The sequence below is a fragment of the Pinus tabuliformis genome, chromosome 5_1 (genome assembly GCF_031772625.1).
Source record: "Pinus tabuliformis cultivar Carrire ecotype Pingquan chromosome 5_1, CPIR1, whole genome shotgun sequence".
NCBI lineage: Eukaryota > Viridiplantae > Streptophyta > Pinopsida > Pinales > Pinaceae > Pinus > Pinus tabuliformis.
Genome location: NC_142305.1, coordinates 44,948,788 through 44,971,848, shown reverse-complemented (window position 1 = coordinate 44,971,848; position 23,061 = coordinate 44,948,788). Strand labels below are relative to the sequence as shown.

At 37.7% G+C, this 23,061-nt stretch overlaps 1 protein-coding gene across 1 annotated transcript; it reads left to right on the top strand.

The window, feature by feature from the left end:
- The first annotated feature begins 801 nt into the window (after positions 1-801).
- Positions 802-22,734, top strand: LOC149163393 (DNA polymerase zeta processivity subunit-like). The gene is made up of 5 exons (XM_089431686.1): positions 802-953; positions 1,069-1,149; positions 1,258-1,370; positions 21,938-22,127; positions 22,264-22,734. Exons 1-5 carry the CDS (start codon positions 923-925, stop codon positions 22,458-22,460), a joined length of 612 nt encoding a protein of 203 aa, XP_089287812.1. The 5' UTR covers positions 802-922; the 3' UTR covers positions 22,461-22,734.
- The last annotated feature ends 327 nt before the right edge of the window (positions 22,735-23,061 follow it).

Sequence of the window (23,061 nt, the reverse complement as noted above, 5' to 3'; positions counted from 1 at the left end):
ATAGTAGAAGCACATTGAGAAAATTCAAAAACATTTGATTACAAATAAGTTCAAAATCAAAAGTTCAATTCCCTATGATATCTTGCTAAGTGAATTGGGGGCTATTCCTATTGAAGCAATTGCTATAGTGTGACTCATAAGATATTTAAAAAAAAGTGAGCAAATGAAAGAGGGTAAATGGCCTAAGGTTGTTTTCAATGAAATATTGTGCAAAAGAAAGAAAACTTTGATGCGTCAAAATAACAAATGGTTTAGTAAATGGGGTATTCTCTTGAACACGTACCCCACAAATAATAAAGAGATAAAAACTTTTGTTATGGATAAGTTCCACAAGGGTACTTGAGAAAGAGAAAGTACTATATTGAAGAGTTTAATCCCACTCGTAATCATCATCAAAAAGCATACATAGGGGCCAATATCTCATGGAAAGCCAAAATTATTATTGCTCAATTAAAAACTAACTCTCATCAACTCCGTTGTGAGACAAGACATTGGAAAATACCAAAAAAGTTTAGGGAAAAAGAGTGTATTTTTTGCACTATCAAAAAATAAGAAAATAAATACTTTCCACAATGTCTTCAAAGATATGAACAATTATATAAATGTCTTAAGATAATTTATTTAGCGAAAATATTATTAACAAATTATGAACACTCATTGTCATATTGCATTAAAAAAAAACACACAATAAAACAAACAAACGCAGAAATTAAATGACAATGCCTTCTTTCCCATAAACTACCTTTACCCTGGGGAACATTAAAACTACATGTTGTTCTTTTATAAACTGGTTATACAATGATTAAAACGGACGTCAGTTTTTATATACGATGAATATATATGTATATATATGGGGATTGCTAAAGGGATTTTCTTGTGCATGTGAGGCTACGCTTTTAATCTGGCCGAGGCACTCAAAGGCATGGATCGTACAAAACAACCTCTTCCGCAGGGTAAAGTTCCGCTTTCAAACTCGATCCCTGACCGGTTTATTTTATGGCTAGAAGGCATTCTAGGGTAATATTATGGTGTTTTATATTCACCTTTGTATGGTTTGCCACGGTGCAGAAATTATTATTCGGACATTAACAGAATTCCTTGAAGTTGCCATCAATTTCTTGGTGTACGTCCGGGGGGTCTACCCTGCAGGTGTTCTTCATATTCATATTTACCTATATTCAGTTGCAATGGGAAGGCTGCGTGTAAATGTTTAAAAGATTGAAGTTTTGATGTCTGGAATTGGGTGGTTGGGTGCAGAGGCGTTTGAAAGACGGAGATATGTGAATATTCCAGTGCAATGGGCTCGCCACCCTCGCCTCAGAGATTACATCCATTCTGCAGTTGCAAGCCTCCAACCTTTCATTCAAAAGGTACACACGACTACTTTTCTCTATTTGTTTGTGAAGATTAGTGTTTTTCTATTGTTCATCTTTAGATTCTCGCTACTTGCTTCTCCTGTTCCACGGTTACTTAAAATTAGAATACAGAGTTAATTGCATTCGCACAGACCTATCTAAACCCAACATTGGGTCTGATATGAACCTTGATGTTGCGAAATTCACTGTTGGTTTTCTTGAGTTTCAATATTTGATATGTTGACCATTAGGTGCATATCATTATTCCGATGGAGGTTTGCGTCTGTGGTTATCGTTAGGTTCATTTATTATTCATACCGCTGCTTAGTAGTTTCCATATTCAATGCACCATTACATACACACAAGCACTGTTACACTAGCCAGAGCAAGGTTACAGGGAAGTCCTTCCCAATCCCGGTTTCCTTCTCAGAGACGAAAACTAGTACGAAAACGGAAACGTTTTCAAGGCCTTTTTATTACCGGAAAAGATTCTGAGATGTTTTCCTATCCAAAAATGCCAGAAATGACTTCTTTGACAGAGAAAAATGAAAATAAAATAAAATAAAAGGCCTCCCAAATGGAGTAGGATCTGCGTATTGACCTGTTTGTCTATAAATGAACCCCTAAAAGAGCAGAAAAACAGCAAAAAACCCGAAAGTTTTCCTAAACAGAAAACTCTTAAGAGCTATGATTCTTTTTAGGGTTTTTAATTTACAATTTCTAAAATACTTAGATATCCAGCTTTCTGCGTTCCCTAAAATTTTGAAAGGTGCCCTTTCAAAAGTTGAAATCATGCCTCATTTCAAATAACTTTGGCATAGAACATCTAAACCTAGGTCTGATGTGTATCTTGGGGTTGCAAAGTAACAGGTCGCATACCTCGAATTCTAATGTTGATACAATGGCCATTTTTAGGAATTTGGAGATATGCATCCTAATTAGTTTTAGATGGATCTGTGGTAGTAACTATATTCAATGTACCAAATGCATTGTCTAGATTCAGTGCACTATTGCATACACATAAACACCCTCACACACACACAAACATGAAGTATTGATGAATCCACTGCTGCAGATGTGTCTCCTGGTGCAATAACTCTAGAGCTACTCTAGAACTACAGGAGCTGATTTTGCACTAACCTTTTTTATTACACTGATGGTACGCTTTTAGTCCCGCTGGCCTACTTTTTTGTGGTCATTATCTTATCTTATCTAGGCAATGAACACTATTTCAATGGAGTTGAGTGATATTATGGTTGTATGTGGATGGAACTAGTTGTCTTGTAAATGCTAATGGGTTGTGTTTTTCCAGCAGAGTAAGTGTAGCTAGTTATTAATAGTTTTGCTAAATAGTTGAAATAAATATTTTTTCTCTCAGTAAATAATTATACCTTTATTTCAAGTAGAAATTTGGGTACATTCCTTATATGCATAGCATATTCAAAATGATGAGGACTGACTTCTTCAAAAATTCCTATCCTATTACTGTTCGCTGATGAGCCAATGGCTTCAGATATTAAGTACATTCAAAATTATCCTTTTACAAAGATACATAACTGCCCAGTTCACTAGAACTGTCAAAAGGAGCTAATACAGACAAAACCTGATTAAAAAACCACTATTGGATGACCATGATAAACCAAAAACATGTAAAGAGCAGCACAACTTTTAAAAGTCACACGGCTTTTCTGATGTGATATGCTCAGAATCTTTTCCTTGCAAACCAATTCATACAAGCCCACCTGCAACACAAGACCTTGTTTTGACAGATCAGCATCTCCATTTAGTTCCCTGTCAATATGATGAGCTTCAAAGTAGATAAAAGACAGGAGAATATCTTGAATCTGATGCACAAGAGGAGCTAAAGACAATTTCCTTAAAAGGAGGACATAGGAGAGGGCTTTGACCCACTTATGTGTGCACGGGTCATGAAAACATTTAGTATAATCTCTCTGTGTGCAATCACAAGTTCGATCAGTGCCTCAAGGTGCCCCCATGGCTCCAGGCTAGCCTTTATGGTAATTGAACCCTGGCAAATGGTGAAAATTTCCTCGCTTTCCACCATTGGATCCAAGTTGTAACATCCAACCCCTTTGGACTAAATAGATGAAGTAATTGTCCATAAAGACAAAAAATTTCCTACCACCCCTGCAGACTTAACATTAACAATGCATTGTCTATAGCTGGAGAACTACTTGGGAAAATTGAAGAAAATGATAACCATTAGATGCATAGAAGTCTGCAGGGAAGATTGCATGAATCCTCACAGTGTCATGTCCTACACGTCCTATTCTAGTCAAATTGTCCAAGGGAGGATGAAATAGCCGCTGAGCTGAGCTAAAGGACAAAAGGATCTCTGTCTACAAGCAAAAATGATTGATGATCTAAGTAAGTACGAGGACAACGAAACTTGTTACCTTATGAAGATCAGTTCTGTAAGAGATATTGTATATGACTGAAAGTCATCTTAGGATAAGCTCCTTATATGACAAGAAATGTTGAACTGACAAACCTTTGGGTTGTTGAACTTAAGTACATCTAAAAGATGGTTCTTACCAAGAAATGTCTACTTTGAATTAGAAAGGGCATCTATGACATGTATCATGCCATGGAAGGATGAAAACCCTTAGCCAGTTCACTGAGATATAATGACCTCTTGTGCCAAGAATGTTTTGGCATCCTGAAGACATGTTTTGACATGCTCTTATGTCTCAGTCTCATCATTTGCAGAAGATGTCTTGCACTATAAGTCTAGAATAACTCTCAGAGGATTGTTGAAGAATATGTATAAAAGAGGTTGAGTTCCTCTTCAAGATAGAAAGTTGAGATACATCCTGTATACATACTCAAAGAGACAAAAATATTTGATTTGGAGGAATGAAGGAGTCATGAAGTTTCTCTGATAGTTTGCTATAGTTGATAAAATGCTACATTAAGTTTATTGAAAAGAAGAGACCGAGCCCCTCCTTAAAGTTGAAGGCTGAACCTGATCTTACACCTTGCTGAAGGATTGAGATCCAATGGCATCTGAACGTTTGAAGAAAATCTAGGGTTTGGAAGACTAGAAGTCCTAGCTAGATTCTAGGGTTTTGGATATTAGAATGCTTAGGGTTTGTAAACCCTAGCAAGGGTTTGAACAAGAAAGCCCTAGGGTTTGTAGACAAAACTCTAGGATTGATTATTTCCGCTGGAAAGAGAGCCTAGTTCATAATGCTGATATTGAGGATGAGGATGATGCTGTTGCAAGAAGAATGCAAGAAGTCTAAGATCAAGAGGGACTTGACTTTTCCTCAAAAGATAAGTATTCTATAACTCTCCTCTTTGACTATTACTATTGTTATTGTATATTTGCTAGTCTATTGTCTTTATATCCTTTGCCTAGTTGTAATCATTCTTCCATGACCTCCTAGTGAGGTTTGTAGGTCAATGGCAAGGATCGCCTAGGCTTTGGTAGTAGATGGAAGAAGTGGAAGAACGAAGCAAAACAAGAGGACTTTCTAGAGTTATTACTTGGAGAAGACTCAAGTTTAGAAGGAGCGGGCAAATTTGAAGTATGCCTTGATTGTGCTGAAGAGAAGTCAAGATTTTTAGCATGCAACGGATAACAACATGGAAGTAAGTTTTGAGAAAGCTCTCCTAGAAAGAAGATGTTTGTCTGAGTTGGAAAAGCTACCTCCGGTTTTTGAAGAGCTTGAAAAGAAGCCTCATGATTGGAGAAGACTTTGTACTTTCGACTTGTTTGAATGGATCAAGGATGATCCCAAGAAGGACTCATGTGTTAGAGGTAGTAGCTCTGAAGAAGAGTATTGCCCTCAAGGGAGCCATCAGAAGCCCTGTTTTGACCTCAAAGTGAGTTGACCTCAGATTGGATGCAAGACTCTTGGATGATGGACTATTAGTATGAGAGGGAGCATCCAATCATGATGATGATGAATCCTGTAAAGCTGCAAGATTCAGTTTAAATTTATTGACTCAGCTTGAGCCCTGTTATAATTTCTTGGAAGAACATAAAGCAACATGGAAGAGGGTGTATATATTGTAGCTAGATTAACAAAGTTGAGAAGCAGTATGGCTTCAAAGGCTACTTGCAGTATTGCATGATGACAAACATGGTGCTGAAAGGAGTAGTGTTGCTAGAGTATATCTCCGTTGATGATCAAATAGCTGATATTCTGTGCACTTTCGGGACAAGCTTGGGCTTTTGGAGATTGCCTTCTTGGTTGAGAGGGAGTGAGGGATGATATTCATCATGGATATGGTTTCTCCCTGTGTCATATTATGATTGGGCTAGATGTTCTAAAGATAGTAAGAGCACTTCTGAATGTTATTTTAGCCTAAATATCATGGATGCATATATGCAGAACTCTGTTACACTTAGCACGAACGAAGCTGAGTCTATGGCTGATTGTTCAACCTGTTGTGAAGCAGTTTGTCTTTGAAAGTTGTTTGTTGGATTGTTTGATTAGGTGTTAGAATTGACTGTGACATATTGTGACAATCAAGCTATGTGAAACTTTTTGAGAATCCAGTTTTCCATGATAGGTCAAAGCACATTGAGATCAAGTATCACTATATCCAAAATGTTGTCCAAATAAGAGCTATGAGGCTTGAATACATTTCTGTTGATGAGCAACTTGCTGATGTTTTGAAATAGCCACTATTCCGAATGAAGTTTGTTACTGAAAGAAGCCTGGAGTGGTTGAGAATCCCTCTCTTGAAGAGAGGAAGCATTGATTGTATAGCATCATGAATCTTCCTTGGGCTTGGCTGAGAAACCATGGTTTATGGTTGGGAAGATTGTTTTGGTTACTCCCTTGGGTCATTGAGTTTGACTGGGAAACCATATGGTTGAGGAGGTTGGTTTTGTCATTTGAGGCTTGGAGTGATCCCTGAGGTCATTGTGTTTGACTAAGAGACTAGTAGGCTTGGTCGGGGACACTGATTTTGAGTGATCTCCCTTGGGTCATTGCATTTGACTGAGAGACCATATGGTTAGGGAGATTGACCCTTTTGACATCGAGATCAAGATTCCTCCCTTGGGTCATGGACCGAGAGACTATATAGTCAGGGAGTTTGATATCGAGATAGGGATTCCTTCCTTGGGTCATAGACCGAGAGACCTTATTTATGGTTGGGGAGATGGACCCTGTGTACTCTCTTAAGTCATTGACTTTGACTGGGAGACCATTGGTATGGTCGGAGAGTTTGATTATGATTACTTCCTCAAGTCATTGTGCTTGATTGAGAAACGTTTCATATGGTTGGAGAGATTGGCCTCATATTGATTAATCCCATGGTCAGTTGGGTGTGACCGTTGATGCCATTTGTTTTGGCTTATGGGATGAGCTTGATACTGGTGATTATGACGTTGTTTATGATGCTTATCTTAATTAGGATCCTTCCTTATAGAATCTTTCAACTTCAGAACATTGTGACAAGTCATTATGAATACCTCCCTAGTTAAGAGGGAGTGCTAAAGAATGTAGCTATGGTTAGTCTTCATAATATTATTTTATTGATGCATTTTGAATAATTGAAATTATTATTGGCAAGCATGTTCTTCATGCTTTGTAATGGTCAAAGAAAAATATAGAGGGGCATGTTCTTCGTGACCCTTTCAAAGGAAGAAAAAATGAATTTTTGTTGAGTGTCATTTAACCTACCAAGTTGCTAAGTCGGCCCTCCTAACCCTTAGGTCGGCTCAGTGTTATTGGCACCCTTTCGCATGGCTTGGAGGCTATATATAGCCCACTCACATTCCTCGTTGGATATACATCACACACATTCATATCTCTGATTTGCCCTCACTCAAGGAGACTTGGAAGGTCGAGTAGGAGGCAAAGTTTGAGGCATATTTTTTTTGTGGTTTTGTGGCTCGTTCCTGTGGAAGAAGTGTGAATTCTGAGGCACATTACTCTGTGAAATGATGCGAAGTTGGAGGCTATATTTCTGTGGAACTGTGCGAAGTTCTGAGGCACATTATTCTATGGAACCATGCGAAGTTTGAGGCTAATATTCTGAGGTATAATGCAAAGCTTTGTGGCATAATCTAAGGCTGATGCAGACCTCTTTTGTGTACAGATTTGGGAAGCATTTTGTCATGGTATGCTAGAGGGTTGACTTGGCACTTGGAGGTTGGTCATCTTAGCTACATTGTTGCTTAGTTTGTATATGACTTGATGTCTTGTTGACTTGATTCTATAAGGAAAGGATTGCTGGGTTTTTCCCCTTGGAGTGGGGTTTTCCCAGGGTAAATTCTTGTGTGGTTGTCTCTTCATGTTCTTTTGTTGTAGTTCTCTACATAATTGTTTTATGTTGCATAATTAATGAAAGAAAAGATCAACGTAAGTGTAAAATCATAAGAAACAATTATCAAGTTAAGAGAACTACCAAAAATTCAACAATTTTCCAGGGAGAGGTTCTGCTGGGAAATTTGTGCAGTTGGCATGAATTTATAGGGAATTGCCAGGAATTAATTTTTGAGCAATTCTGGGCACAAAAAATCGAGGAGCTGCTGGCACAAATTTCAAGGATCTGTGAGCACATTTCCCAAGGACTTCTGAGCAAGAAACCAGGGAGATAAGTTGACTATGTTGTTGCATTAATTGTTTTAGAATTTCTTTGTCTGAGACTCTGAAATAATAAAATTCTCCCTTCCTCACTAGTTTTCCCCTTTGGCGTTTTTCCAGGGTCATTGGACCAAAAAAATCACCTGTGTTCAAATTGTGTGAGTGTTGTGTTCATTTCTTAGCAAATATGAAAAGTAGAGTAAATCTCGTGTTTCCTTTTGAGACTTAAATTCAAGTTTATATCAACTTCTAATAATGATGGGAAGGGCATTAAACTTGATGTGAAAACCAAACTTGAAATAGGGAGGGATTTACAAGTACAAATTTCTACAATAGCAAGTTGTCCTTGCATCAACTCATTAGCGACTTTATCAAATTTTTGGCCAAAGGATTGCAAGGTGGGGTCAACTTATGTGGATGGCTTAACTTTGACCTCAACTTTGGCTCTAGGATGAGATAGCAAGTCAAGATAGCTCTAGGATGTGGTCAAATTGCATTCAATGGTTATAGCATAAGCTTTGGCTTGCTCGTGGTTGTATGTTCCTTGTCCTTTAAGGCATGAGAAACATGTCTAGGAAAAGTGTCATTGTAGAGTGCAAGGATAGTCAATTTGTAGGCTTATAGAGTAAAGTCACTTCCTTTAGTAACTTACTAAACCAATGAATGAGATCCTTGACACCATTCTCCATTTTCTTAACCTACTAGAACTTGGCTAGCAATTACATTCAGTATTTGATGGTTGCCTATCTTTGATTGAGAGCCTTATCGAATTGGTCCCATTCATTGATTCCTCCTGAAGGTACATTTAGGTATTAATCTTTAGCATTATCATCTAGGGAAAGGGAAAAGAATCTCATGACTACGTCCTCATTTTGGATGTCTCTTGCATTAACACACTAGTAAAATTGATTGATGTGTTGCTCAACAGGGACTGTATCATTCCCATTGAACTTGGGCAACCACTCATACTTGTCACACTGAAAGGGTATCCTTGAATGTCCACTCATATCAAGGCGTTTGCAAAGATTGGTGAGCCATGGTTTTGCTATTGTGGTTGAGGTAGAAGGGCTACCAAAAAGGGATTTTGCAACATGAGAGATAGGAGTAGCAGTGGTCTTAGGAATGGTCTTCTTTATAGGAGGAATGGTTAGTCTGGACCTGCTATTAGAAGCTCTTGTATGGAAATAGGACTTAGGAGTTGCTAGATGAGAGATTTCAGTTTTGGCTTTGAGATGTTCTAAATTTAGACCAATCGAGCTAGGAGGAAGTTGTAGCGCTTCCTTGGATAGACCATCAACTTCAATATTAAGTTCTCGAAGGATATGGCAGAAACTGATATGGGCAAAGGAATTCTAAGCATCTCTGATGTCTGCCATGAGGGAGTCAAGACCAATGATGTTGTCATTTATCTTGCGATTGGGCGAATCCATAACAAGCTTGGAGTCGCCCATCACTTGTAAGCTTGTCACACCTTTCTTCTGAGCGATTTCTAACAGGACCCAGAGAGTTGCAAATTCCGTATTATTATTGGATCCTTGCCCTGCTACATAATGCCTGTTAGGGTCCTATAATAATAGGATTCATAATTTTGAATTGACTATGATTAGTCTTGTAATATTGTACATACTTTTGCTTTCTGCAAAATGTTTTCCCATATTAAAAATAAAAAATGTAAAGAGGGTGAAGTCCTAAAAGAATAATCAAAGGACCAAAAGAAAGAAAAAGATCAAAAAGATATAAAATATGAACCCCAAAAAGAGATAAGAATAGATCATGAAATTGTGCAAATTCAATTGCCACTTCTTCTTACTTGGCAAAATAATATTGTGTGCAGCTTGTCAAAAATGCCACAATCCATGATGGTCAAATAGTTTAATCTTGATTCATTCATGCTTTAAATTTCATGTTGATAGATAGAGAATAAAGATCTAGCCAAACTGTTTAATCTTGGCAGATCAGTAGTTAGGTAGAGAATAATAATGAGCTCATCAGTTTAATATGAGCCATTGGAAGTTATAAGGTTAGAATTAGATAGTTTGCTTATCAAAGAAAAAGAAATAAAGGGTCAGCAAGCTCAAATGCACCCAATGAATGAAGAGAAAATGCTAGGGTAAATAAAGGGTAGGCAGAAGAAGTTTTGGAAATATACAAGGTTGCCAACTCAAATGCACCTTCATCATGCTTAATCCTATGTTTTATGTGCAGGAGGAATTATCAAAGGCAAAGGACATTCACTAAAGCTTATTCACTAATTTCCCCTCATTTCACTAAACCCTTTATTAATTTTCCCCTTCTTCATTATCCCTTCATTACCTTTCTTTCCCTAATGCTTTTTCCCCTTCTTCATTTCTAAGCACCATTTCCTTTCATTTCCCTTGCAAAAATATCCCCTCCCCTTGATTTCACTTTCCCCCTTATTTCATCCCATTTCCCCTTCCCATGACCCTTTTTCCCTAGTGTGAAAACCATTCCCATCACAAATAATACCCTCCCCTTTATTAATTTCCCATTTTCCTTAAAAATCCACTAAAACCCCTTTATCCTAAGTTATTCCCTAACCTATAGTCCCGCTTTATGTATTTAACTCCCCACGTTATAATTCCCCGACCCTCACTAAACCTTTGAATGTATTAAACCTGCCGCATTATTTATCCTCGGGCCTTGCCAACCACATTGCAACTTCGCCCTCGCAACTCCACCGCGTGATAGCCCTCCGACCAAACACTCCCAGATCCGACGGCCCATATCCATATCACATGCTCCCATCGTTCGACAGTTAAAATCCCAAAAGCACACGAAATTCGCGGTTTTGGCCGATCACTGTTTCGTTACGTGGCAGCACCACGTTGTATCGCGTGCTCTCAAAAAATACCGCCCTCCACCCAAAAGCGGTGCGATATTGCATAAAACCACCTCCCCGCATAAAATGAAACCACCCACTGTTCATTTGTTAATCCCGCACCCAAATTGAACCACTGTTGGTTAAAAACCAAAAAAGCCCCCTTTTCACTCTTTTCACTGATTTTCGTTGCAAACACCTCTATCAACCAGTTCTAACGCCCGGGAACTCTGTTCAACCATTTTCTACCCATTTGCAACTTGAAGACCCTGCTGACTCCAAATTGAAGTAGCACACAGACAATTCAATCTTTAGAAACCTCTGCTGCTACCACAGAACCCTGTCTGCACACCTAATCGTTGTTTTTCCAGGTATTCTTGAAAGAACCAGAACAACCCTGTAATTAAGCTCTGCACACTGTTTATATAAGGTTAATTAATTGAATTAATTAAAAAACCTTGCCAAACTAAAGAAACCCACTGTGCATCCGAAGAAACCCTTTCCTGCAGACTATATTCACCCTTCCCACTGTTCCAGAGCTTTTAACCCTACTCCTAAAGCCAGAGAAAGAGTAATTCAAATAGAATAAACCAAATTATGGCTTCCCAGAGCATTCTAAATGAGAAACCCCTGCAAACCCCTCACCTAGACATTGACCACCTCCCATTGGCCGACAAAGATTTCCAAATTAAAGACACATCCACCTCTAGCCATCTATTAAAACTCCACTGCTAGAGTAAAGATAAATTCCTTAACCAGAATGATGACATTCACCTATGGGAATCAAATTTGCCCAAATACTTGTTCCCACAGGTATACCTGTTCCCAGAAATCATCCATTTCTGCCAAGCTTGCTATATCCCAAGTCAAAGAGCCATAGTCTCTCCTGACCAACAAATTTTATTCACCATTACTGCAAAGTCAATAAATCAAATGCTGCAGGTCCAGCGAAGCCCAAATGAAACCCATTTTCCATTGAAAACCTACTTGAACTTTACATAAAGCTGGACCTTCCCAAGAGGGATCTTTCAGACTTTCATCCTATAAGAGTCTCATACTCCTACAGACAGTCCTCCATACTCTGCCACCATTTTCTCTGAGAGGGCAAGACAAATTGTAACCATGCTGTCTTGTATCCTTGGGTATACTACTGATGAATTTGTAGATGAACCTGTACTTGCTTTCCTCTCTATTTTTTGCCCAGGCAAGCCTCCAGCTGCAATTTTCAATTTTGCCCAGTTCTTGGCAGACAGAATCCATGATCAATTGATCAGACTGCCAAATGAAAGAGTATTCAAATACTCTTTAGTATTGTTCCACATGTTCCTATATTTCCAGTCAGCATCCAAAAATTGGACGCTAAGGGCCAACCAAGACTTGTCATTTTTTGGACACCATTGATCCAAAAATATTCCACTGTTTTTAGTTATAAGGAGTTCATTGATTCCTTTGTTCATCTAGTTGTAAATATGCTAACCAGTAGCAATCAACCTAGGATTAGTGATGAGATAAAAAGAGTTTTGCAGTTGTCTAAAAATAGTAGAGTAGGAGACTGGTATCTATACTAGGACCACACTGAAATCAGGATATATGGATGCCAGCTCACTCCCTACAAGCTGCCTAGATATCTCCCCATGAGAATATTTGCATTAGAATATTTCAGGCAGATCATAAACTCAGATGATGTCAATTTTCTGTCAGCTAGGAAGAAAACACAGTTCAAGATCAAAAACTAGTTGGGCCCTTTTATTTGTAATAATAGGGAAGCTGGACAAGAAGCAGAGAAAATTTTACAGCAAATGAAGTTCAGTAGCAGTTTCATGTGGCAGTATGACCCTAATGGAGTCATAAACAAATTAAGGCTCAAATTCAAATTAAGCCCTTTTATGCATGAGTCCAGGCCAGACATTGAAAAATATGCCAACCAGTCAGAGTGGTTGGAAAATACCTTAATAGATGTGGAAAAGCAGATAGATACTAGTTCCTTTCTGTAGATTCCAACCCTACAGGAACAAATGGGTATTAGTCCCATTCTACAGACTCCAGCCATGCAGGACAGAAATGTAAAAAGAACCAGGGAAGAAGGTTCTAGCTCTAAAATGGATACTACAGATGACAGGTTTGAAATCATGTACAGGAAGAAGCCCAAGCTTAATCCTGTAAATGAGCAAGAAGAGACCATTGAGATAGTTGAAATCATTGATACTGACACAGTGGTTAAAAAGAATACAGCTCCAGCAGTTTCAGAGGAAACTCATCAACCTTCCACCTCAAATACTCAGATTATTGAAAAACAACTTAGTATTGAAGTCTCTTCATCCAGCAAACCAGTGGATAAAGAGAAAGATATAAAAGAGAAGTACAAAGAAATCAAGTTGAGGAATGAGGCATTGAAGGCTGAAACATATGCCTAGTACTTCAAATAGACTCCTAGCAATCAGAAGAGGTTGATGTCAGCTTTTGACATTAAAACTGGTAAAATGCAAATGACCTTTTTGCAGCCTACAGTCTAGCAGCCTAAAACATCAACAGATTATAGGAAGACAGAGTTTGAAGTTTTGGCTAGGGATGTTCACCCTATTGATCAAATTGAATTTCATAAGCAGGTAGGTGAAATGATTTACTCGACAATGACTAACAAAGCAATAACTGTGCAGAAACTTCAAAGTTCTCTAGACAACATCACAACACAGTTTAAGCTAGAAAAGGCATCCTCACAGGCCAAGGATAACAGAATCAAGTCACTGGAGGACTTGGTGATTGAGATTGGATATAATCCAAATGACATCAAGGCAACAAAAAAGCTCATAAAGAAGAAAAATGAGGATATTGCTGCGTTGAAGAAGCAGTTAAAATTGCCTCCTACTGAACATCCACAGACCAAGGAGGTCCTAGAGAGCCAAACCCAACAGGATGAAATGATGGATCTCATTCTTCAACTAAATGCTCAATTGAAAGAAATGGAGAATGAATTGGACAATTTAATACAGCTGAAACAGGTCAGCATTGAGACAGCTACTGCCACTACTATCCCTACAGTCACTACAACAGTGCCTTCCACTTTGGTAGCTTCATTGGCCCCAACAGCGCCAGTAGCTACAACACTTCCAATTGCATCAGCAACTACATCAGCAACAGGTTCAACAATAGCAACAACTCATCCAAGTGATGAAGCAAGTAAACTGGTCAAAGCCATGGAGGACATGTCCATTCAGACCACTGAAATAAATAGACTTAAAGAACAAATAAAAAGTCTAGAGGATGAGAAGAAACTGGCTCAAATCATGCATAAAAATGAAGTATAGAAGTCAAACAGGTTGACTGAGAGGATAAAGAACTTAGAAAAGGAATTAACATTGAAGGAGCTACTTGCTCAAGGAAAAGAGAGCAGCTGTGGGCCAATATCATTGACTCTGTCAATGATATTTGGCCATCTATACAAGTTATCTTTGAACAAAATGATTTAGTCAAAGGGGCTGGTGAAGCAATTCAAAGGGTTAAGGCCAAACTTGGAAATATGCTAGAAGAAGCCTCAAGAATAATCCAATTCCTTAACTCAGAATAAATATGAATTGCAGGAGCTTGGCATAGTTGACAGAACTAGCACTATACTAGAGGTGAAGAAGGTAATCACCAAGAGGAACTTGATGATGCAGCTTGAGGACAAATGCCAAACCATGGAGCTAGCTATAGGCAGGTTCATGGTCAAATTTGATGCTTTGAGGCAGAAAGGTCTGCCTAATCCATTGGTAATAAATGACAGGTTAATGCCACATGAAGACTATGACAAGAGAATCAGAGAAGTGGCAAAGGAGCAAGCCAATAGTTCCTCTATGAAAGGGATGCCTACAGGAAAGGTTCTTTACCAAACTTTTGAGAACCTCTTTTACCTCCAACATGAGGTAAAACATATTTTTGTAAACAAGCCCACCTTTGCAAAATACACAGAAGCTGATGAAGTCTACAAAAGAATGGTAAATATTAAATTACTAGATACAGAGACTTGGGAAAAATTAAATGATTTACTGTGAAAATGCAAGGTAAACAGTGGATACAGAGCATTGAAAGAAAAGCAGTAGATCAACTAAGTCAAAGAGTATCAGATGAAAGAGTATCAGTCAAAAGGCAAAGTAAAAGAACAGTCAGCGTGGAAGACAAACAACAAAAGAGAAAAAGCAACGTAATATCAAAGAAGAGCCAGCTGCAAACAATAAAAGAGGGACAACTTGCATTAGTTACATATCTGTTTCTATCTTCTTGCATGAAGATATTTCTTTTTCCTTGAATAATTCCTAAATCAGTTTAGGATATTTTGTAATAATTTTTTGTATAAATACTTCATAATTCGAAGTATTGAGTGTGGATTGCTAAACATTTCTATAGTTGTATTGATCTGAAACCTAAGGGTTCATTGTACCATTTTTCAAGTCAACAGACTGGACTAAGTAATAAAGGCATTGCATTACAGGATTCATGTGTTGGGCCACTTCAGTGAAGTATTTTCTATTTGTCAAATTGTTATCTTCTTAAGTGTTTCACATACTTGCATTTTATTTAAATTGAATGAAATAACTAGAATATTATTACAAAATTTGTTTAAGTACACTCTGTCTTGAACAGTTATTCATTTTAAAGTTTTCTTCTGATATCCAGAGTAGGGAATCCTTCACTGCTCTCTAGTTTCGATTGACCTCTATCATTTCCCTCATTATCTGGTTTAAGGAATCCTTAACTACTCCTTGACCCCGATTGAAAACCACTTCACCATCCAGCCTAAAAGATCTGAATTTACTCACCTACCTTGCTCTATGGACACTCTCTTTAGAACTTGATTCACTCTTGTTTTCTTGACACTTGACCCCATAGCCCAATGGTAAAAGACATCCCTCTATCCATCTAAGTTAGTGATTCCACCACCAAATCAAAATCAAAACCCAATCAAGTTTAAATAACTAGCCTAAAATCAATTAACTCAACAAAGTCAAATCATAAAGAGAGAGCCCTCTCTGAACATTAGGAAGGCTAGGTCCTGATCTCAAAAGTAGGTTTGTGGTTACCTCTAATATTTCTTTGGACACAAGATAACAACCCTAGGGAAATTTTAGAGTGATAACAACGACCATATAAGAAATGTCTATGACTCAAATATAATATGGCCTGGATACCACAGTAGGGAGGGTGGACCTGGCTTGCACCGTCACAGTAACCCCAAGATCCATATCTTGTGTGATTATGGTTTTGAGTGATTGTATTCTTGTTTGTTCTCTAATTTTTGCATAATATATATTGCATGCATGAAAGTAGTGACTTAATAAATCCAGAAGTGAAAGGAAAATAACCTTCATAGTATAGATTTCGGAATTTAAGTATAATTTTATGTTGTGACGAACTGTCCAGTGGAATATCCACTGTAATTTATGGATTGTCAAGCTCCTGAAGTTAATGCCTCAAACCCTAGAGGATGCATTATCCTATCATTTTTAACCATTCACTCAAGCTGATGATTTTGATGAAGGCCTAAGCATATGTCTTCTATAGTGCGTCTCTCTTGGTGTTCATGTGTTTGGTTATGGTGTGATCTTCTTGGCTATGTTTGATCTCTTCCTCAAGCACACTATGATATGTAGAGCTGAGGCTTCTGTGATCCATAACAAGTTTGCGAGAGATTTTTCGGCGAAAATCACATGAGAAACCATTTGTCGACGCGTTTCGAACCAACCAGTGTGGTTCAACTTGTCCTGACGATGAACCACACTGGTTGGTTCGAAACGCGTCGACAAATGGTTTCTCATGTGATTTTCGCCAAAAAATCTCTCGCAAACTATGGTATGTATTTAGCTCTCTTGTAATCAACAATAAATGATGTTATAAATCTGTTGTAATTTCGTATTCTTGATTTGTTTTGCTGAATTATTCACCATAGATTCTATCTCCTAGTGATCTCAATATATATTTCTCTACACACACGCACACAAAAGTTAATTGGGTTGGTGAAAGTGGGTATGTTGGAAACACTGAGAGGGGGGGTGAATCAATATTTCTTTTCAATTGTTACTTTTACCAGTTAGATCACTTATATTTAGAATACAAAATGAACAATAGGAATAAATGATTTTATTAATATAATCTTTACAATGAATCAAGTACAATATAGGTAGGGCTCCAACCCTAGATGAAGACACCCATCTTCAATCTCCCAGGCTCCAACCTCTATTTGCAAAGCACCAACTTGGACTTCCAAGGCGCCAACCTGTATTTTCCAAGCACCAACTTGGACTTCCAATCCTCCAACCTTGTCAATTTTGAGGCACCAACCTCAAGGGCTCCAACCCTATATCTGGTTCAGGCTCTGACCTGGTTTCTTGAGGACTCCGATCCTTTAGGGTTCCAACCCTATCCTCCAAGACTTCGATCTTGTTACTTTGAGGCTCCAACCTCTAGGGCTCCAACCCTATCTCTGATATAGGCACCAACATGGTCTTCTTGAGGACACCTATCCTCTAGGGCTCCAACCCACAACTTCAATTCGTCAATATAAGATTACTAGTTCTTCACGGCTCCCAATATCATCTGCAATGAGCCCTGACAAAATATTCACCTTCAACAGTGCCTTCACTTAATCTCCAAATCACTTCATCAATGACAACTTTATCTTCTCAGAAGCTGTCACCACAACTCTTCATTTCACCCAAACAAATTCTCCAAGGTCACCTCATGATGACTTCAGCGATGCATCGTGGTCTCCAAGAGGCTTCAATAGGTCTGCATATAATGTCCTTCAACGAGCTGCTTTACCAAGACTTCAAAGATCCTTCAATAATGATTTGGTGATGTGTCAAGCAAAGCCCAAACTGTTTTCAGACGTCTGCTCCAAAGGACTCTCCAAGGTATGCTCAAGTATATCTTCAGAATATGTCTTCAATGGTGCTCCAAGAGAAAACTTCTGAAGATGGTCCAAAATCTCTTTAAAGACACTTCTAGGTCTGGTCCAATGTCTGCTTAAAAAAGTACTTCAAGACTGTTCCAGAAATCTTCGAGGAACACTTCAATAATACTGCCTTTACCCAACAATTTTCCAAAGTCTGCTTTTCAAGCACAAGTTCATGCTCCTTTATCACAGGTTTATGCTTCAATAAGTAGATTCAATGGTGCTTTAAATGACTCTTCAAGATCTGCTGCTTTAACCTTCTCCAAAAGGCTGCTCCTAGATTTTACAGCACTATAAAGTTTCCTCTTCAGCAAGAACTCGTGTCTCTTCAAAATAAGCAGGTTCGAGTTGCAAAACTTTTGCCACAGTCCGAGATATATAGTCACAGGTTTGAAATATGTAAATCACAGGTCTGCACAGTATTCACAAGTCCAAGCTTCAAACAGAAAATATTTTCTGCTCCACAAGCTGAGTTGCAGTTTTCCACAAGTCCAAAATATTCTGTCCATCTGTCCAGATCTGAGGTCTGGTTTGAGCTGCTACAGGTGAGCTGTGCTTCAAAATCAAGTTGAAATGAGGTCACAATATATAAGCTACAGGTTATGTTACTTGATAAGAGGCCAAGACTCAAAATATTGCTCCACGAAATTCCACAAAACTGCTCCACAGTTACACAAAGATCCACGCAGAAATATTACACAGTGAAGACTCCACAGAAGTATGCCCAAACGTAAATCTCTTTTGTTCTGTGCTTCATGACCGAAAAAATGATTATGAAATGAAGTTTGAAGCCCTTATAAATAATGGTTTTCGCAAGCCAAGGCGAAGAGATACGTCACTAAAGGTAGGCCGACTTGGGTAGGCTAGCACAGGTCAGCTTACTGTCATAAATAAATTTCTTAACTTCAAAAATCCATTTCCCCCAAACTGCTTGGAGTTTCGGGCCAAGTAATAGCTCGTTGGAAAGGCAGAAATGTGCTCTAAAAGATGGTGTAGGTGTCATAATGAATTGCTGCCTCTAAGGTAGTGACAAATATTTTTTAGTGTGACTGGTCATTTATTAGTGCAGAATTTGAGGTAGGGCAGTTACATGGTTTGGCTTCTTGTTAGGTTTCTTCATCATAGGTTTATAATGTCATCAAGATAGTGATATGCCATTAATCATATGCAGCATTGAGTTTTCCATGTCATCATAAAGTCTTCCATCATCAAGATCATCTGAGGTAAGAACATCTAAGGTTATGGCTTCATCATCAAGATCATCAAAGGTACATGATTGACACTTCTTCATTAGTGTCTTGATATCTTCAAGAGTTATGACATCATTTGGCATCTCAAGAATATTTGTCATCCCGGCCAATACCATATTGACATTAATGAAAACCTAGATTAACAGGGTATTCTCTTATCCCACATGAGGGTTGAAATTTTGCAATAGTGGCCTGTTTGCCCTGTAAGGATGGCTGAAAAGCAGTAGAACTAATATGACCATTAAGTTGGGTCGGGTGGCCTCATGTCTGTCTACATTAAAAATGGCAAATGGTGTCCCACTTTCAGGTGATGGTTTTGCTATCTGGATGTATTCTCAAATATTCCTATTGTAGGGATTTCATATTGCATAGCGGAGCATCTACCAAGGGGAGTAGAGAGATAGCAAAAGAGAGGAGAAAGAACAGTCTGTACTACCATAGGGGATAGTAGCAGACCATACTGTCACATAGTACCACAGTGGGTTTGGTAATCTCTATGGTCTCCATCGCACTCTCTGATTTTAAGAAAAAACATATTCCTTCATTTGCTGTAATATTTACCCACATTGGGTTTCTCTACAGTAAATATTGTGTTTGTGGTTTTCGATTGTGTCTTTGCTGCTGTTGTTTCGTTCTTATTCTCAGATTTTATAGAATTCGTATGGTGTGTTTGTTTTCCTGTTTAATCATTAAATACAAGAAAAATGGTGTGGAGCATAAGCTCACTGTGTTAGCAGTAAGTTTTAGGTTTGTTCTGGTGAGCTGACCATTGGGATTATCGAAAGTGGTTTACTTATTCTTATGAACTAATGATGTACATAGATAATGCTCAGTAAGGATAAAAGTCAAAATAACAGATATTATACTAATATTTGATTTATAGGCAAAAGTTAGCATTGTAGGGTCCCAAACTTTTGCCTCTTTTTCATATTATAATGATTATTATTACTATTATTTTTAAAAATTTAAATATTTGAGTCTTTTTGAAGGATTCCAGCTGCTGCGTTCTGATGCCAGCAGGCCAAAAACAGATCCTCTGGCATTACCACTGTTTAAAATGATCGTTTCTGTATCTGGGCCAGATCCTATCTGCAGAAACTCAGATCCTAGATCTGGTAACTCAGGATTTGATAAGTTGTCTTATGATAATCATGACCATCTTGCTTATGCATTACTGGAGATTTTAGTTTTTAATAAAAGCAAAAAAGCTCACGAAAAGTTCCTTACAACATGTTTCAAGTGAGGTTCATTTACGCCACTGTTGGGAACCAAGTGTGACTTAGAGTGCATTAGGAAGAGTAAATGTAATGAAATGTAAATGACAGCTGAATGTACTTGTAAAAGAGATGCACTTGTAAAGAAGATGAAATTGAAATGTGATGTAAATTACCTGAAATGTGAATTTGCCACGGAGGGAAAGTTAGTTAGGATATTTTATTAAAACATTCCCCTCTAGTTTTACGATAAGTTTTAGGGTTAGGGGCTTTGCTGAGGCATTTATCGGAGTTTGTGTCTTTTTTTGGGAGTTCTGCATAGGGCTTTGGGGGGAAGAGAAGAGTTTTTGGAGGCAGCGCAGCCTGCCTGCCACCATGGCAGGGAGGGCTGGCATGTTATGTAAATTTTGCTTGTGTTAATGAAGGAATCCGGATTCCAGTTCTGTTTTCTTTATGTGCAGCAGTTTGCTGGTATAGTTTCCTTGTTAATTTGTTTTGCTGTTTGTAGATGTTTTTTTATGTTATATTTTTGCAGTCATTTTTCTTTTTGTTGGCCCTCCTGGCCAGAGGGAAAATTTTGACAAACAACCACTTATATCCTTGAGCCTTGATTACTATAGTTATAATGGAAATAATGCATTTGTCCTCACAGAAACGGAAATGTGTCAAATTGCTGATGATTATTTGATTCTCAAGAAAGAAATGCAATTTGAATCCCAAAGAAATGAATTTCAAAGGTTTTGTGATTTAACATAACTTGAACACTACATTTACAAATCACGAGTATGATAATTAAATAGAAAAATATTGCCTCAAAAAGGGCTTTGTTAAGTTGAGTGATAACTTTAAGGTATTTATCTGTTCAAGTTCTTGTTTATAGGTATAATTTTTTGGCTGTTAAGGAGACTTTGCGACATTTGGATTTGTTTTCCTAAAAAATTAAGGTAAAACGAATGTCTTGCGAAAGGAGAAAGGTTTTCTTTAAACAGTTAGCGGTTTATAACAGAACCTAAGTTTCTCAAAGACATTTAGATATCTTGTGACCAAAACTATGGGTGAAAACATAACAGTAACTAGATCTAGCCTACTAAATATAGCCTATAATATGAATATTTCTATTTTTTAGGTTTTATATAACTTCAATTGTAGCTGGTAAGCTTTTTGAAGATTGTCGTTTTCTTGTAGGGTTTTGTATTCACATTTCAGACAAAGGCTTCTCAATTTTTTGGGTTACTATTCTATGCAGAATGGTAAATATTCAAAGTAAGATGAGGAGATGAAGCAGCAGGCAGAACTAGAATAATATTATGAATTTAAAGGGAATTCTTGTTAAAATGAGGTTTGGTGGTAGCGATAAACACTCTAGCAAGCCTTGAAGCTCATTGGGATGGCCTCCAATATGCAAGGCCAATGCACCAAATCTTTCTAGAAGTTGATGCATGCAAGTTTCAGATTTCATCATTTTGATGAATTTTTATGTTAAGTCCAGATTCTATTGTTGAGAGCTGGCCAATAAATACGCCAGTTGAAAAAAATATTTATGGAGCTTGGGATGTGTCATATAAATATTGGATACTAGATTCTATCTAGGGTATAAATTTCAAATAGGAAATTCGTATACCTTTTTCAAGTTAACAATCAAAATTGAAGATAATCTGATGAAAAACTAGACTCTTTTGATTTTATAATTAGCTGCTTGCGTAATGGAACTTCCATCCTTTATAAATTGCCTTTTCAGTGATTTATTGTTATTGAGAGCAATAATAAATGGTTCCTGAACAGGATATTGTGGAGAGAGTGGCAGTCATCTTTAGTGACAAAAATCAAATACCAATCGAGAAATTTGTTTTCAGATTGAAGGTGAATCAATCATATAAGTTGGATTTCCCGGAAAACGACCTTGAATATGCTTTAAGAGCTTTTCTTATCAAGTTGTCAGCCTCTGAGTCAATGCTTCAGCCACTTCCGGATGGTATGTATTTTGTTATTCCGATGGTTTGTATTTTGTTATATGCAAATTTAGGACTTGCCAGAATATACACAAACAAATATTAATGTGTAATTTGGCTCAATGAATGACCAGTGAAGATGACATTTTTATGTAACAGATTGCACATGGGAAATACTAGGCTACTTCAAGCAAATTCCTGGTGATGCCAGTGATAAAGGGCAGTTTTGGTTACCTACAGATACGAAACATTGGTCGCAGCCACCATTGATAACTCCTATTAAGTCCATGAGCAGTGAACCATTAAATGTGCAATTGTATATAGAACATCCTTCGGAATCAGATAGAAAACTATAGTGTAGTGTTGCCACTTCAGGAATTTGTGATTGACATAGGAAATTTAAACGTGCAGATGTATAATGAATGATGCACACATACGGTAATTATTGCAATTGTGTTTATTTATTTGATGTCTAAGAACATAGTCTGTATTCGTGTGTTGGACAAAAGTTCTTTTTTGTTCAAATTTAAGCAAGGTGACTTTGTTGCATACTGTATATATAGTTTATTCTGCTAGCTCTTACTAAAGCTTTCAAATATTTTTGAACAATATCTGGACTTTTTCTTCTCAGTTCTGTTATATCATATATGGTGATTTATTTGAAATTTTTATTCTTCTTATTTTTCTTACGTCTTTCCTTGGAATCTAGCATTGTCATTTGGCTTGATATGCATGTTATTTGTGTTACTTGGACTTGTTTTCCTTAAATCCCCACCTTGATCTTTTGGAGCCTCACGTTGTAGCCTTCTGCCGACTTTGTTAGCCACCTTGGTCCTCACACAGCCTTAAGTCACTAGTTCCTTCAATATTTATAGCACCTGTACTCCTTGTGCACTATTCCTTCGGCAAAGAAGATGATATCTTTCCTTGCAAATCTCCTTTGTCACTGAAAGTCAT